This window comes from Hirundo rustica, chromosome 26, assembly GCF_015227805.2.
Source record: "Hirundo rustica isolate bHirRus1 chromosome 26, bHirRus1.pri.v3, whole genome shotgun sequence".
NCBI lineage: Eukaryota > Metazoa > Chordata > Aves > Passeriformes > Hirundinidae > Hirundo > Hirundo rustica.
In genome coordinates this window covers 883,969-898,589 of record NC_053475.1, presented here as the reverse complement: position 1 = coordinate 898,589, position 14,621 = coordinate 883,969, and the positions used below count along the sequence as shown (strand labels likewise).

At 67.9% G+C, this 14,621-nt stretch overlaps 3 protein-coding genes across 3 annotated transcripts; all 3 read right to left on the bottom strand.

Annotated features, from left to right (window-relative positions):
* Nucleotides 1-5: 5 nt before the first annotated feature.
* Nucleotides 6-3,189, bottom strand: FSD1 (fibronectin type III and SPRY domain containing 1; the record flags this gene model as incomplete). Its single annotated transcript, XM_040086483.1, has 10 exons — nt 3,130-3,189; nt 2,435-2,542; nt 2,222-2,353; nt 2,049-2,150; nt 1,321-1,343; nt 1,019-1,140; nt 588-797; nt 398-496; nt 131-290; nt 6-42 (listed from the first exon to the last, which is right to left on the bottom strand). Coding segments are annotated over exons 1-10 (1,005 nt in total), but the record flags the coding sequence as incomplete, so codon positions are not given.
* A 683-nt stretch (nt 3,190-3,872) lies between these two features.
* SHD (Src homology 2 domain containing transforming protein D) lies at nt 3,873-6,755 on the bottom strand. Its single transcript, XM_040086842.2, has 6 exons — nt 6,579-6,755; nt 5,928-6,015; nt 5,636-5,848; nt 5,091-5,229; nt 4,516-4,635; nt 3,873-4,073 (listed from the first exon to the last, which is right to left on the bottom strand). Exons 1-6 carry the CDS (start codon nt 6,753-6,755, stop codon nt 3,887-3,889), a joined length of 924 nt encoding a protein of 307 aa, XP_039942776.1. The 3' UTR covers nt 3,873-3,886.
* Nucleotides 6,756-7,775: 1,020 nt separating this feature from the next.
* Nucleotides 7,776-14,177, bottom strand: YJU2 (YJU2 splicing factor homolog). The gene is made up of 8 exons (XM_040086717.1): nt 14,086-14,177; nt 13,562-13,662; nt 12,438-12,582; nt 11,131-11,265; nt 10,752-10,933; nt 10,277-10,397; nt 9,221-9,386; nt 7,776-8,463 (listed from the first exon to the last, which is right to left on the bottom strand). The coding sequence occupies exons 1-8, from the start codon at nt 14,107-14,109 to the stop codon at nt 8,372-8,374; spliced, it is 966 nt and encodes a 321-aa protein (XP_039942651.1). The 5' UTR covers nt 14,110-14,177; the 3' UTR covers nt 7,776-8,371.
* Nucleotides 14,178-14,621: the final 444 nt, after the last annotated feature.

The window sequence follows — 14,621 nt, the reverse complement described above, 5'->3', positions numbered from 1 at the left end:
CCCCCGCGGCCCAGGCTCATCCTCTTGGGCGACTGCACCGCCCTGGCGCGTGGGGACAGCGGCGGGGTTGGCGCTGCCGGGCCCAGAGAGGGGCGGGCGGCGCCGGGGGGGAGCCCGGGGCTGGCGGTACCTGGCCGGGGAGTTGGCGGGCGAGGCCGTCCTGCCCTTGCCGTCCTTCTCGCGGGCTTTGACGTCCTGCAGCTTCCCTCCCGTGGCGTCCCACTCCACGCTCAGCTCCTCCACCCGCAGGTTCTGGTGGCACGTGCTGGCGTCCAGCCGGAACATGAAGGCTGGGGACGGCCCCTGTCAGCCACGCCTCGGCCCCCGGGGTGGCACGGGGTGGGGGACAATGGCACTGCCGCCACCACCGCCACCACCCACCCCGCCACGGACCCACCTCTGGTCTCCAAAGTGACCGGCTCGGAGAACTCGCCCGCCACCGCCTTGTTACACGCCCGCACCCGAAAATTCATGTACTTCATGTCAAACTTCAGCCCTGCGGGCAGAGCGGGGGCACGAGGAGGGCGCTGCCAACCCCCGCGGCCCCTGCAGAGCCCCGGGGCCGGCTCTCGGCGCCGTGCCCTCACCGGTGAGGGTGTACTCGGTGCCCTTGATGCCCTCGATGACCATCCAGGGCTGGTCCTCCTTGGCGCGGGGCGGCCCCTCGAAGTTGGTCCGGCGGTACTCCAGCACGTAGTGGTCGATCTTGCTGTCCTCGTCGGGCATCCTCCAGGCCAGGGTCACACAGTTATCGGCCACCAGCGACTCGGCCAGGTCGATCTCGGGGGCGCTGGGCACTGCCCGCAGGAGCAGCCGTGCCAGTGTCCCCCCCCAGTCCCTGCCGCGCAGGGGTTCCCCAGCATTCCCGGGCACCCCCAGACCCCGCGGGCTGGGCGAGTCACGGAGCCCATCCGCGGCGCCCAGAGAGCCCCGGCACCCCCTGGCACGGCATCCAAACCCCAGCCCCGTCCCTGGCACCCTCCTGCCCCTCAGGAAGGGCACCCCGGCCTGGCAGTACCTGGCAGGAAGGCGAGGGCCTGCAGCAGGCGCCGTTCCTGGGCGAAATCCACCATCAGGTGGCTCATGTTATCGCTCACCTTGGCCTTGAGCGACAGGCGGAAGGCCGGAGCCATGGTGACGCTGTGCCAGGGCAGGGGACGGCGCTCAGCACCCAGCCGGGCCCTGCACGGCCCCGGGGAGGGCGGGCACAGCCAGCCCGGCACCTCGGGGACCCCGCAGCACCCATGGGACCACCCCCAGTGGGAGGAGGAGGAGGAGGAGGATGGGGGTTAGTGGGTGGGGGCTCAGGGGGGGCCGTACCTATCCTTGATCTGTTTGGCCGCCTTGTGAGCGCAGAGGGAAAGAGGAGGAGAAAAGCAGCAGTGAGGCAGCAGAGCCGGGCACAGGGGGGGCACATGCGGGACCTGTACCAGCTGTGGCACCCAGCGGGACAGCATCCCTGCATCCCTGAGCATCCCTGCATCCCTGAGCATCCCTGCATCCCAGAGCATCCCAGAGCATCCCAGAGCATCCCTGCATCCCTGCATCCCTGAGCATCCCAGAGCATCCCTGCATCCCTGAACATCCCTGCATCCCAGAGCATCCCTGCATCCCTGAGCATCCCTGAACATCCCTGCATCCCAGAGCATCCCTGCATCCCTGCATCCCAGAGCATCCCTGCATCCCTGAGCATCCCAGAGCATCCCAGAGCATCCCAGAGCATCCCTGCACCCACAGTGGTACACACGGCACAGCCCCCCTGCACCCCCCCGGCCCAGCACCCCCAGTGCCCCCCATGTCCCTGCCATGGTGCCCCTCTGTCTGAGGAGAAGAGGAGCACCGGTGGCACTGGGTGGCACTGGGTGGCACCGGTGTCCCTGGGGTCACCCCGGCTGTCCGTGCTCCCCCAGCCCCGCAGCAGCACAGCACAGCCCAGCACAGCCCAGCCCAGCGCGGCCCCAGCGCAGACAGAAAAGGGGGAGCGCGGCCCGGGGGGGGCGAGGGGGGCTCAGGACACCCCCGGCACGGGCACGGCCGCGGACACCCACCTGGGAGAAATCGTGGTGGTTGGCCGTGCCCAGGGCCTGGTTGGCCGCCTCCAGCAGCTCCTCGGAGCTCTCCAGGGCCTTGGAGCAGGCGGCGAGCTGGGCCTGGCGAGGGAGGGCAGAGGGGCAGCGCCGGGCAGCGCCCCGGGGGCCGGGGGCTCCGGGCCGGGGCTCACCTGCAGCTCGTAGGTGCGGCTGGCGCGCTCCTGCTTGATCTTCATCACCATGTCCTCCTTGAGCTCGTCCAGCAGCGCGTACAGCGACTGGAACTCGGCCTCCAGGTCCTCCTGCGCCCGCGCCGAGTTGGCCTGGGCACAAGGCCGGGGCCTCAGCGGGGGCCGGGCCGGCGGGGGGGGGCCCGGGGGAGGGCGGGGGGGGCCCGGGGTTACCTCCACGTTCTGGATCATCTGCTTGAGGGAGTAGATGAAGTTCTGGATCTCCTCATTCTTCACGGCGAGGGTGGTGATGATCTTGCGCAGAGATTCCTGCCCGGCGCCCTGCGCCGGCCGTCAGTGCCCGCGGGACCCCCTTGTGCCCCACAGGGCCCGGCCCCGCCGTGCCAGGCCGTGCCAGGCCGTGCCAGGCTGTGCCAGGCCGTGCCAGGCCGGGTCGTGCTGGCCGGCATGGCGGGGACGATGACTTGGCAATGTGAGCGTGGGTGTGAGCGTGGGTGTGAGCGTGGGTGTGCCAGTCCCGAGCCCCCTGCTCGCCCCCCGCGCCCCTCCTTCCCCCCGGTGCCATCCTGAACCCCTGCGCTCTCCATCCTCCACACCTGCGCTCCTCATCCCTCCTTCTGCATCCCTCTGTTCCTCCTTCCTCCCATCCCATCCATCCATCCCCCCTGCTTCTGTCCCTCTCCCATCCATCCCCGCGTCCTCCATCCCTCCGGCCCCTCTTCCTCCATCCCTCCATCCCTCCCTCCTCCCTCCCTCCACCCGTCCATCCCCTCTCCCTCCCTCCCTGCACGCTCCTCACTCCATCCTCCATCCCCACCGCCCCCCGGCTCCATCCCCTGTCCCTGCCGGGCCCGGTTTGCCCGTGCAGGCCGCCCTTGGCCGCCGGTGCCGGGCGGTTCCGGCCGTACCTGGTCGCCCATCCCGGGCCGGCCCCGCCGCGCTCGGCCCCGCCGCCACCAACAAAGGGGGAGCGGCGCCCCCGCCCCGCCCCGGCCCCGCCCCCGGCGCGGCCCCGCCCCGCGGCATGCTGGGAGTTGTAGTCCCCGACCAGGGGGGCTGAGACCCCCCCCCCCCAGGGCTTGGGGAGCGCCGGGACGGGGCTGGGGGTGAGAGGAAGGAGGGGACATTGTCACTGTGGCACTGCGTCAGGGGGTCCAGGTCCGGGGCACCTCACCCTCCTCGCGTGGCCGCGCTGGGCCCCCCCAGCCCGCTCGGGGGGCAGGAGGGGTCCCCCCGCTCCAGAGGGTTCGGAGGAAGACCCCACGGGGCTCCTCCCCAGGCTGGAGTGGATGCAAGGTCAAGGCGGAGCCTGAGGAGGTGCTGTCACCTGTCCTCGCTCTGGATGGTGTGCCGCATCCCTGTCCCCATCCCTGTCCAAATCCCTGTCCCCAGTCGCATCCCTGTCCCGATCCCTTCCCTTTCTCCTTCCTGTCCCCATTTCAGTTCCCATCCCATCCCATCCCATCCCATCCCATCCCATCCCATCCCATCCCATCCCTGCCCATCCCATCCCATCCCATCCCTGCCCATCCCATCCCATCCCTGCCCAAAATCCCCTCCCCAGCTCCCTCCCCCCGAATCCCCGGCGGAGGCAGCACAGCGTCACCACCCCGATGTGACAGGGCGGCTTTAATGGGGCGGGGGGCTCTGCCGGGGGTCCCGGGCTCACAGGGGCTGCGCGGCCACGGGGTAGAGCAGGGACAGGTGCCGGGCACCGCGCACGGGCAGCGCCCGGGCCGTGTAGTGCCCCACGGCCGCCGGCACGGACGGGAATGCGGCCCCGGCCCGGCCCAGGGTGAAGTGCTGCTCCCGGGTCCGCGTCAGCTTGACGTGAACGAAACCGTGGCTGCTCCTGCGGGATGGGACGGGAAATGAGGAACGGGAGCGGGATGGGACGGGAAATGAGGAACGGGAGCGGGATGGGACGGGAAATGAGGAACGGGAGCGGGATGGGACGGGATCCATGGGATGGGATCCATGGGATGGGATCCATGGGATGGGGTTGGGATAAGGTGGGGATCTGGACAAGGATGAGGATGGGGACGGGGATGAGGAGCGGGGTTCAGGCTGGGACAGGGAGGTGGACAAGGACAGGGACGGGGACAGAGCCGGGGGACACCTGGGATGGGAATGGGAATGGGGATGAGGACTGGGACGGAGATTGGGGCGCAGATTGGACAGGAGTGGCGATGAGGACAGGGCTGGGGACCCCGTCCAGAGCAGGGGCAGCGGGTGGCACCTCCCCAGGCGAGGGACCCGGGTCACCTGCAGCCTGTCCCCGTGCCCGGCCTCACCTGAGGGACAGCGAGTAGTCGTCGGGGCTGGTCTCGCAGTCGCGCACCAGGAAGCTTCCCTCGCGGCACAGCGCCAGCAGCGTCTCGGCGCCCGCCCGCCCGATGGGGCCGTGGTACCAGCTGGGCACAGCGGGGTCACACGGGCGCCCCACGGGGCCCCCAGGGCACCCCCCGCCTGCCCGGAGCCGTCAGCAGGGTTGGGGACCCTGCCACCCCCCCCACGGGGACCTCCTGTGCCACGGGGCAGCGTCCTCGTCATGGAGGGCGTTGGCACATAAGGGGGTCAGAGGGGCAACCACGCAATGGGGCACCCAGCCAGGGCACCCAAACATCCTATGGGGCACCCAGCCATGCCATGGGGCACCCAGCCAGGGCACCCAAACATCCTATGGGGCACCCAGCCATGCCATGGGGCACCCAGCCAGGGCACCCAAACATCCTGTGGGGCACCCAGCCATGCCATGGGGCACCTGAACATCCTATGGAGCACCCAGCCACACCCCGGGACCCTCCCGTGGGGACCTCCTCCCCCCGAGCTTTGCCCCCACGCCCCTCTGTGTGACCCCCAGACTCACGCCTGCTTCTCCAGGGGCAGCGAGGTGTCCACATGCCGGGGGCTGGGGGGACAGCCCGGCCTGGGGCCGCCGGGGGCCCGGGGGGAGCGCGGCAGCTGCCGGGACAGGCTGGGGGAGCGCTCGGGGCTCTCGAACTGCACTGCGGGGACAAAGGGGCTGTCACCCACCCCGCTCCGGGCTCCGGGCTCCGGGCTCCGGGCTCCGGGCTCCGGGCTCCGGGCTCCGGGCTCCGCTCCGTGCCGCAAAGGAGCGGCCCGGCCGTGGCTCTGCCCTGCCCTGCCGCCGTGCCCGCGTTGCTGGGGCCAGGAGCGCTCTGGGGCGGTGCCCAGGGGGGGCACGGGGTGTTGGGGTCCCAGGGGTGACAGCACTGGGGGGGACCCCAGGGTGCTGGGGGATGCTGAGGTCCAGGACTGACGCACACGGAAGCTGCGGGGTGCAGGGTCGGGGGGGAACCCCGGGGGCGCTCCCCATGGGCGCTGGAGGATGCTGAGAGCCGGGAGTGGCACCCATGGGAGCCGAGGTGACACGCGTGGGGACGCTGTCACCTGCGAAGGCCCGCGAGATGTGATCCTTCTTCCACTCCCAGGGCTGGTCGTACTCGTCGGCCGGGCGCTCGTCGTCGCGGGGGAGGCGGCTCTCGCGGGCCGGGGGCCCCCCCGGGCCGTCCCCGGCCGTGTCCCACTCCTCGGAGGGGGTGTCGTAGAGTTGGGGACCCCGGCGCGGCCGCACCCTCCGGCCCTCGCCCTGCCGCGGGCACCCTGGGGACGGGGGACGGGGCGGTGGGAGGCGCCCGAGACCCCCGCCAGGGTGCTGGGGGTGCCCCGGGGTGTCACCCACCTGTGGCCTCCTCGTCGCAGCCGCCCTCGGGCGCCGGGTCCTGCTCGCCCTCGAAGGGCTCCGAGTACTCGCTCTCACCTGGGCCCTGCTACGGGGGGGGGGCTCCGGGTGGGACGGGACCCCCAGCGCCCCCCACCCCCCCTGCAGCCCCCCCCCGGTCCCTCGGGGCCCTCCCGGGACCCTTCGGGCTCCCACGGCCCCGACACGGGTGTCCCCAACCCCGACACGGGTGTCCCCAGCCCCGTCCCCGCTGCCGCCCACCCGGTCCCTTTGTCCCGCAGCCCCTCTCCCCTTCGCCCTCTCCCAGCGCCTCCGCCGCCGCCAGTTCCCTCTCCCAGTGACCCCCGACCCTCCCTGGGTGCCCCACTGCTCCCCCCCGGACCCCTCGGCTCTCCCCGCTCTCCCGGTCCTGATTCCCGGCCGCTCTCGCTCCCCACCCCCGTTCCCCATCTCCCCACAGACCCCCCCCTCATTCTCCGCTCCCCGCTCTCTCCGCTGCCCCACTCACACCTCCCGGACCCCCCCCCACCGCTCCCGGTGCCCCCCCCCCCCGGTACCCACCGCACCCCCCGCTCCTGGCGCTTGGCTGCGGCTGCCGCCCGCTGCCCCCCGGTGCCCCCCGATCCCCCCCCCGGTGCCCCCCGCCCGTACCTGCTGCCGGCGGCGGGGGCCGCCCCCCACCCGCACCAGGCGGTGTCGCGGGGACGCTGCGGGGGCGGCGGCGGGGGGACCCCCGGGGCTCCCGGGGCCGCTGTAATCGGGCTGGGGAGGGCGAGGGGGGGAGCGCCGAGCCCCCCGACCCAGGTACTCCCGGAGCCACTTGGCCATGGCGGGGAGCGGCACCGGGACCGCCGGGACCGCCGGGACCCAGCGGGCTCCGGGACCCGCCGGGACCCCCCCGCCGCCGCCGCCGCCGCCGCCGCCGGAGCCGCTTTTGTGTCGCCGCCGCGCGCGGCGCGGACCGGAGCCCCCGATCCCCCCCCCCCCAACCCCGCGCCCGCCTCGCCTCGCCGGGGGCACCGGCACGGGGGGGGGCGAGACCACCGAGGGGACACCGGCAGAGACCCCCGGGAGGGGCGGCTCAGCCCACCCCCCCCCCCCACCTCCAGAGTCAGCGGGACCCCCAAGTGTGACGGCGGGAGAACGCGGGGGGATCACCGGGACCCCCAGAGCAGGGGGTTCCCCCCCTCAGGGGATGCTCGGGGCTGTCCCGGGGGCGCGGAGGGGTGCAGGGTTTTGGGGGGAACAAGGAGCCCTCCCCAGCTCTGTCAGCCACCCCCCGAGCAGCTCCTCCTGGGGGGCACGGGGGGCTCTGCTCCCCCTGTGCCCGGGGTTTGGGGGGCTCAGACACCATCACCCTGGGGGCGGGAGGTTGGGAGCCCCCCAGCCCTGGCCGGAGTCCCCCGGTGGCATTGTCTGTCCCCAGAACAAAGGTCCCACCTGGTGCCGGGGGTGGTGACAGCTGGCGAGAGGGGGGGACACGGCCAGAGACCTACCCCCCCCCCGTGCCCCCCACCCGGCCCCGGGCTGAGCCCAGTGCCCAGCATTAATATTTGAAGAGCCTAATTAAGGCGCGTGCACAGAATGCTAATTGGGACGGGGGGCTGCTCTTCTGCCCAGCTCTCCCTGATGCCCCAGAGCCCCCCCTCGGCCACCAGCCCCTCTGTGAGGGCGTTAATTAGCTCAGCAATTAGAGGTGGGTGCCTTGATGAGGGGGGGGGGACGAGAGCCCCACTTGGGGGGGTGGGTGGCACTGAGGGGGGGGTCTCTGCCATAGGAGTGGGGGTCCCTGGGGCAGGACCCGGCAGTGCCCAGGCACAAATCACTCTCTGGAAGAAGACAAACAACTGCCAGATCCCATTTATTCCGCAGTTGTGGCTGCCGGAGCCCGGCGGGCTGGGAATGGAGGGGAGGGGTTTGTCCCCGAGCTCCTGGGGACATCTCGGGGGGCTGCTGGTGGCAGGACAGCCCCGTGCCCGCAGTGAGGGGCTGGGGGTGTGCACGGGTGGGGTCTGAGACACCCCGGGACACAAAGAGCTGGTGCTGAAGTGAAGGAGCCGGGGGGGGGACTGAGCGCCCACCTCCCCCTGCACCCCGGCCCCAAGGTCCCCATCCTGCTTGGGGGGGTGTCAGGGCACCCCGAACCCGAGCTGGGCACGATCACCGTGGGGCTGAGGGCAGTGGCACCCCCAGAACGGCCACAGCAGGGCCCTGTCCAGCCCTGGAACTTCCCAACACATCCTGGGAGCAGGGCTGGGACACTCCAGACCCTGCTGCAGGTCCAACACCTTCCCCGAGCCGCTGCTGCTGCTGCTGGACGTGGGGACGGCGGTGGCCTGGATCCCTGGGGGCCCTGGCTGTGCTTCCAGCTCGCTGTGGGGCTGCAGGAGCAGCAGGGAGTGGGAACAGCCCCGTCCCTGCTCCGTCCCTGCCCCGCCGGCGCCTCAGTCGCTGGCGCTGTCCTCGCTGTCCTCGTAGGCTCCCAACAAACCCAGCGAGGACGTGGCTGCTGCTGCTGCTGCTGCTGGAAGCGAGCCTGGAGGAGGAGGAGGGAGAGACAGGATCCGGTCAGGCCCGGCCTCCCCGGGACAAATCCCAGCGTGGAAACACCAGCCTGGCTCACAGCTGGAGAGATTCCTGCTGGGAGCCTCATCCCTGAGCTCATCCCGGGAGCTGGGACCCCTCCTCTTCTCCCTCCACAGCCCCCCTGGGAGATTCCAGACCCTGGAGAGGGAGAGAGGAGCCAGCTCTGGGCTCCCACCACCCCAATCCTCGGGACAGCGGCCAGGAGCAGGCGGCTGGGGAAGCACAGGGAAAAGGGGACCCCTCCAGGAGCTGTCCCCCTGAGGGCAGGCTTAGGATCAACCAGCCCAGAACAAACCAATCCCCCGTCTCCTTCCCCAAATCCACGGATCCCCTGCCTTGCTGGGCAGCTCACTGAGGTGCTGGAAAGCCTCCCAGCTTGTTTTGTGCTCCTCCAAGCTTCCCAGCTCCGGCAGCTAGGCAGGATTCATCGCCAGGGCCCCAAACCAAAGCAATTCTCCCGCTGTTCAGCCCCTATCTCGCTGTTGTGACCTTCCCAGGGCTCTATCTGCTGTTTGGAGGCTCCCGGCCCTGCCAATCTGCTCCCAAGGCCGTGGCTTAGAGCCAAGAGCCAGGAAGGAGCCTCACCTTCACCAGGGAAGCTCCTGGAAACGGGGACAACGCCCTGATCTCCCCCCTCCCCAGCGAGGAGCCCAGGCCAGGCTCTGAGCACGGAGCCAGATCCCCCCGGGGGCTGTCAGAGCAGGTACCGGGGCCGGCGGCGCCGCCTCCCGTTCCCATCCCGTTATCCAGGGCAGGATCCGGCTTCTGCTTCCTGCGGGCCACCAGCCCGGCCAGCTGCGCCTTGGTGCTGAGCTTGCCCACGCCGCGCTCCCAGCTCTCCGTCCTCGGCTTCTTGCTCTGGGGCTGGGGGTCCTGCGGGGCACAGCCAGGCTCAGGGGGCTCCAGCTGGGAGGGGATTGGGGATGAAAGCAGCAGAGACACCAGGAGAGGGGCCCAAGGGGGAATTCTGCCCCGGCGGTGACGGCACAGCCGGACAAACGGGGGACGTGGAGCTGCAAAGCTGCCCCTGGAGAGCCAGACCTAAACCCAGCCTCGGGATGGCCCTGGGATGCTGAGGAGGCGGAGGAAAAAAATCCCAGGATGGTTTGGCTTGGAAGGACCTTAAAGCCCATCCAGTCCCACCTTTCACCACCTCGGGCTGCTCCAAGCTCTGTCCAAGCTGGCCTCGGCCACTTCCAGCTTCCCTGGGCACCGCATTCCAGGGTCTCCTTAACACCCAACCCAACCCTGCCCCAGTTCTGGACTGTTCCCGTGTCCTGTCCCTCCCTGCCTGGGTGAAAGTCGTTCTCTCTCTGTTTTATCAGCTCCTTTCAAGGCCACCGAGCAGCCCCGGGTGCCTGCAGGTGCTCCAGCCCCGGAACCCGAGTGAATCCGGGCCAGGGAACTCGGCTGGGATTAACCCCGGCCCAGCCCAGCAGACACGGCCTGGGGCAGGGATCCACAGCGGCAGAGGGCAGGGCTGTTTGTTGGGATAATCCCTCCCTCCCTGCCGGGCTCTGGGAGATCTTTTGTTCTGCCTGAACCCAAAGCAAAAAATCCCACCCGAAGCAGCAGCAGCAGGGCCCGGCAGAGCTCGTTCTTCCCGAGGAAAGGAGGATGGGGCAGCTCCATCCCTGCCTTTGTCGCAGCCTGAGATCCCCAGGAGATCCCTGGCTCCTCTCAGCCCCTCTGGGAGCTGCTCAGGTGCGACACGAGCTCCAGGACAGAGGATGCGGGCTGGGCAGGGGCTGTGCCCTGCTCACCTCCTGCAGGATGTCCGTGGGTTTGCTTCGGGCCGTGGGCTCCGCTCGGGGTTTCGCCGGTTCCTCGTCGGAGTCGGAATCCAGCAGGAGCCGGCGGTTCTGGGCCTGCTCCAGCATGGCCCTGCCGGGAGGGAGGAGTGCTGGAGCTGGAGCCGTCCCGCTGCCGGGCCCTGCTCGCTGCAGGGGAGCCGGGGACAGCAGCGGAGCCTCGGGACCCACCCGCACCATTCTACGGGATGGGGGTCAAGCTGAGGGCTGAGAGCACTGGGACCTGGAGCTTCACCCCAGAGCGGACACCGTGTCCACGGGAGGGCATTTCCCAGGGGATTGGACCACTCCAGATCCCACAGGATCCCAGCCTGGTCGGGCTGGAAGGACCTTCCACTCCTTCTCCTGCCAGGACGGGCCGGGATCTCCTCCCACCCCCCAAATCCAGCCCAGCCCGTCCCACTCCCAGCACTCCCAGCCCCCTCACTTCATCTCCTGCTCGTCCTCCTCCTGCTCCTTGCGCCTCTGCTCCTCCTCCAGCTCCTTGTACTGCTTCAGCATGGCCTCAAAGTCCACGTTGGCCTGGCGCTGGTTGAGCTCCTTCAGCTCCTGCAGGTTCTCCAGGACCTCCATCTCCAGCTTGGAGTCCTTGGTTCGGTTCTCCAGGACCTGCGTGGGATAAGTTGGGATGTTTGAAGCAGCAGAGCCCGACAGGAGCCTCCCAACACCTCCCCAGGCTGGATGAAGCGCAAGAGGCTCCTCCTCATCCTCGTTTTTTGGGTAGGACAGGAAAACCTGAACGGTCACAAGGTCACTGCTGTGGCCAAGGAGAGCCAGGAAGAGTGGGAAAGGTTTTCCTGCAGCACCTTCATGGGATTGTTGAGCTCTTCCTCTTCCCTCTCCTTCTGCAGCCTCTTCTCCTCCTCCTCCAGCAGCTTCTCTGCCTGGAAGTTCCTCGTGGCGCCGTGCTCCATGGTGTAATCCGTGTTCTCGGGATCTGTCTGAGGGGGGACAGCGGGAGGAGCGTGGTGGGTGAGAATCCTGCTCCAGCCGGCCCACGGCCACCTCCAGAGCCAGACATTCCAGGAACAAACCTGCCACGGGGAGAGCAGCCCCAAATCCACCCTGGCACAGGGAGAGCAGCCCCAAATCCACCCTGCCACAGGGAGGGCAGCCCCAAATCCATCCTGGCACAGGGAGAGCAGCCCCAAATCCGTCCTGCCATGGGGAAAGCAGCCCCAAACCCACCCCGGCACAGGGAGGGCAGCCCCAAATCCATCCTGCCATGGGGAGAGCAGCCCCAAATCCGTCCTGCCATGGGGAAAGCAGCCCCAAATCCATCCTGCCACAGGGAGGGCAGCCCCAAATCCATCCTGCCATGAGGAGAGCAGCCCCAAATCCACCCTGCCACGGGGAGGGCAGCCCCAAATCCATCCTGCCACGGAGAGAGCAGCCCCAAATCCATCCTGGCACAGGGAGGGCAGCCCCAAATCCATCCTGGCACAGGGAGGGCAGCCCCAAATCCACCCTGCCATGGGGAGAGCAGCCCCAAATCCATACTGCCATGAGGAGAGCAGCCCCAAATCCATCCTGCCATGGGGAGAGGAGCCCCAAATCCACCCTGGCACAGGGAGGGCAGCCCCAAATCCATCCTGCCATGAGGAGAGCAGCCCCAAATCCATCCTGGCACGGGGAGAGCAGCCCCAAACCCACCCCAAGGCTCAGCCTTTGCTGGGACAGGAGCATCAGGGATCCATGGAACACCCTGAGCTGGAAGGGACCTGTTGCCTGATCTTTTCAGCCTTCTGACGTTTGCATTTTTGTCGTGGAGTTTCTCACGGATTGTAACATAAAGCGATTGTTTTCACGCTCCTCCCTGAGGAGGGACAATCGATGGGCTCCTAGTTTGACCAGTGGGGTCGGAGAGGTGACAACCTCATTCCTCAACCCCTGATCATCGTCCAGGATCTATATAAATTCGAGAAATAAACCTCCTTCTTCTTTTTGCCCTGACCACAGACCGCGAGCATCGTCCTTTCCGTGGCCTCTAGCGACAGGGACCCTCAGTGCTGGCTCTGAACGTGACAACCCCACCACTCCCACCACCCAAAAGCTCCCGGAGCTGCCCATTCCCCGCAGGAATCCAGCGCCCTTGGGAGGGAAAAAGGCTGACCTTGAAGGTGATCTCAGCCAGGCAGCGCGTGCACTTGATGTAGAAGCGGAAGATGGGCAGCCCCAGGTAGGACTCGTTCTGCACCGTCTCCTTGCGCGCGTTGAACTTCTTGCCCTTGTAGATGTACTCGCCGCACGTCTTGCACCTGGGGAAGGGGAAAAGGGTGGGAAAAACACCCCCAAAATCCCAGGGAAGGGACGGCAGGAACAGCCCAGGTGATTTATTGAGTCCGGCTGGTTTCGCCGCCTTTGGAAATTTAGTGGAGATCGACCACCCCAAAATCAGGGATTGGGTTGGTTTGGAGCTTAAATCCCACCCAGTGCCACCCCAAAATCAGGGATTGGGTTGGTTTGGAGCTTAAATCCCACCCAGTGCCACCCCAAAATCAGGGATTGGGTTGGTTTGGAGCTTAAATCCCACCCAGTGCCACCCCCAAAATCAGGGATTGGGTTGGTTTGGAGCTTAAATCCCACCCAGTGCCACCCCAAAATCAGAGATTGGTGGATTTGTTTAGAGTTTAAATTCCACTCAGTGCCACCCCAAAATCAGGGAATGGTGGGTTGGTTTGGATTGGGAGGGAGGTTAAATCCCACCCAGTGCCACCCCAAAATCAGGGATTGGGTTGGTTTGGAGCTTAAATCCCACCCAGTGCCACCCCTGCCGTGGCATGGACACTTCCCGCCGTCCCACTGCTCCAACCCGGCCTTGGGCACTGCCAGGGATCCAGGGGCAGCCACAGCTGCTCCGGGAATTCCATCCCAGCCAGGAATTCCCACCCATCCCTGCCCTGTGGCAAGGGGAGCCATTCCCTGTGTCCCGTCCCTCCATCCCTCATCCCTGCTCTCTCTCCATCCTTCCTGCCGTCTCTTTCAGGTCCTGGAAGGAATCCACTCCCACCCCAGCACCTCCTGCTCTCCCTCAGCCCTTTCCCTGCCCAGGGTCACAGAGGCAGCACCTGGAGCCCGGAAACCTCCGAAGGAAACTCCTGCAGCTGCTCCAGCCCAGGCTTGGAGCACCCTGGGACAGTGGAAGGTGGCTCTGGAGGGGCTTTGCTCATCCCAACCCATCCCATGACCGATCCCGGTATTCCGGGAACGATCCTGCGGCTCCAGAGCCGCTCTCACCTCATGTTGAAGGGGGCCATGAGCCTCACCACGTACTGCCGGTCCTTCGGGAGCTTGAGCTTCGGGATCTTCGCCGGATCAAAGTCCGGGGGGTAATATTTCTATGGACAGAGACAGCGAAAGGGGATTTGGGAATGCTGGAATCTTCCGGCTCCCCACAGCTCCGACAGGAGGGGGCAGCCGGGTGGGGGTCGGGCTCTGCTGCCAGGGAACAGCGACAGGATGAGAGGGAACGGCCTCAGCGGAGGTCTGAACGGGACATTGGGGAAATTCCGCCGTGGGAAGGGGTGCTGAGCACTGGAATCGGCCGCCCAGGGGGGTTTGCAGTGCCCATCCCTAGAGGTGTCCAAGGAAGGCTGGAGGTGCCACTCAGCGCTCTGGGCATCGGGCACAGCCTGGATTCGACCTCGGGATTTTTCCAGCCTCGATGATCCCGGGGTTCTGAGCGTACTCCCGCACCAACCGGGACCCCGGCTCGGGACGCTCTCCCGGCCGCTCCTGGCGGGGTTTTTCCCCCGACTCACGTTCAGCACTTTCCGTTCCGACATCGCTGCGGCTCCTCCTGATCCCGGCGCCGCCGCCGCTGCCCCCGCGCCGCTCGCCGCTTCCGCGTGTGGCCCCGCCCCCTCCGCCGCTCATTGGCGCAGAGAGCCGCGGCCTCCGCGATTCTCGCCTGTCATTGGCTGATCTGGCTGCCTGTCAACGGGACGCTCCCACGGCTGCTGTACCGTGCCCAAGCGTTCGTCGGAGCGCCGCGGTCTCATAGGGGGTTCCGCACATTCTTGGATCCTGGGGGGGCAGCTGTCCCCTGTCTACGGCTGGGACAGGGGGACCCCGGGGAGGCGATCTGGGGCGGGGGAAACTCGGCTTCCTCACAGCAACACGTGGGCCCCGGCCTCCCCCGATGTCCCATGACACACATTCATCATGCGGATAACAGTCCGCACACAGTCTGTTTTGTATTTAACATATCACTTTCTTCCTTAAAACCGAGGACACCGAGTCCTTTTGAGTTCGCTGATGTTTTTTGGGGGTTTTTTTTTCGCTCACTCCACTGAGC

Bases quoted from the DNA above. Each gene is read 5' to 3' on its own strand.
- SHD (XM_040086842.2), bottom strand. From the start codon at position 6,755: ATGGCCAAGTGGCTCCGGGAGTACCTGGGTCGGGGGGCTCGGCGCTCC. The intron at 5,849-5,927 runs GTGGGTGACACC...CCCCGTCCCCAG, and splicing joins CTGCGACGAGGAGGCCACAG to GGTGCCCGCGGCAGGGCGAG. The intron at 5,230-5,635 runs GTGACAGCGTCC...TTGTCCCCGCAG, and splicing joins CATCTCGCGGGCCTTCGCAG to TGCAGTTCGAGAGCCCCGAG.
- YJU2 (XM_040086717.1), bottom strand. From the start codon at position 14,109: ATGTCGGAACGGAAAGTGCTGAAC. The intron at 13,663-14,085 runs GTGAGTCGGGGG...CTCTGTCCATAG, and splicing joins CGGAACGGAAAGTGCTGAAC to AAATATTACCCCCCGGACTT. The intron at 10,934-11,130 runs GTGCTGCAGGAA...TATCCCACGCAG, and splicing joins AGCTCAACAATCCCATGAAG to GTCCTGGAGAACCGAACCAA.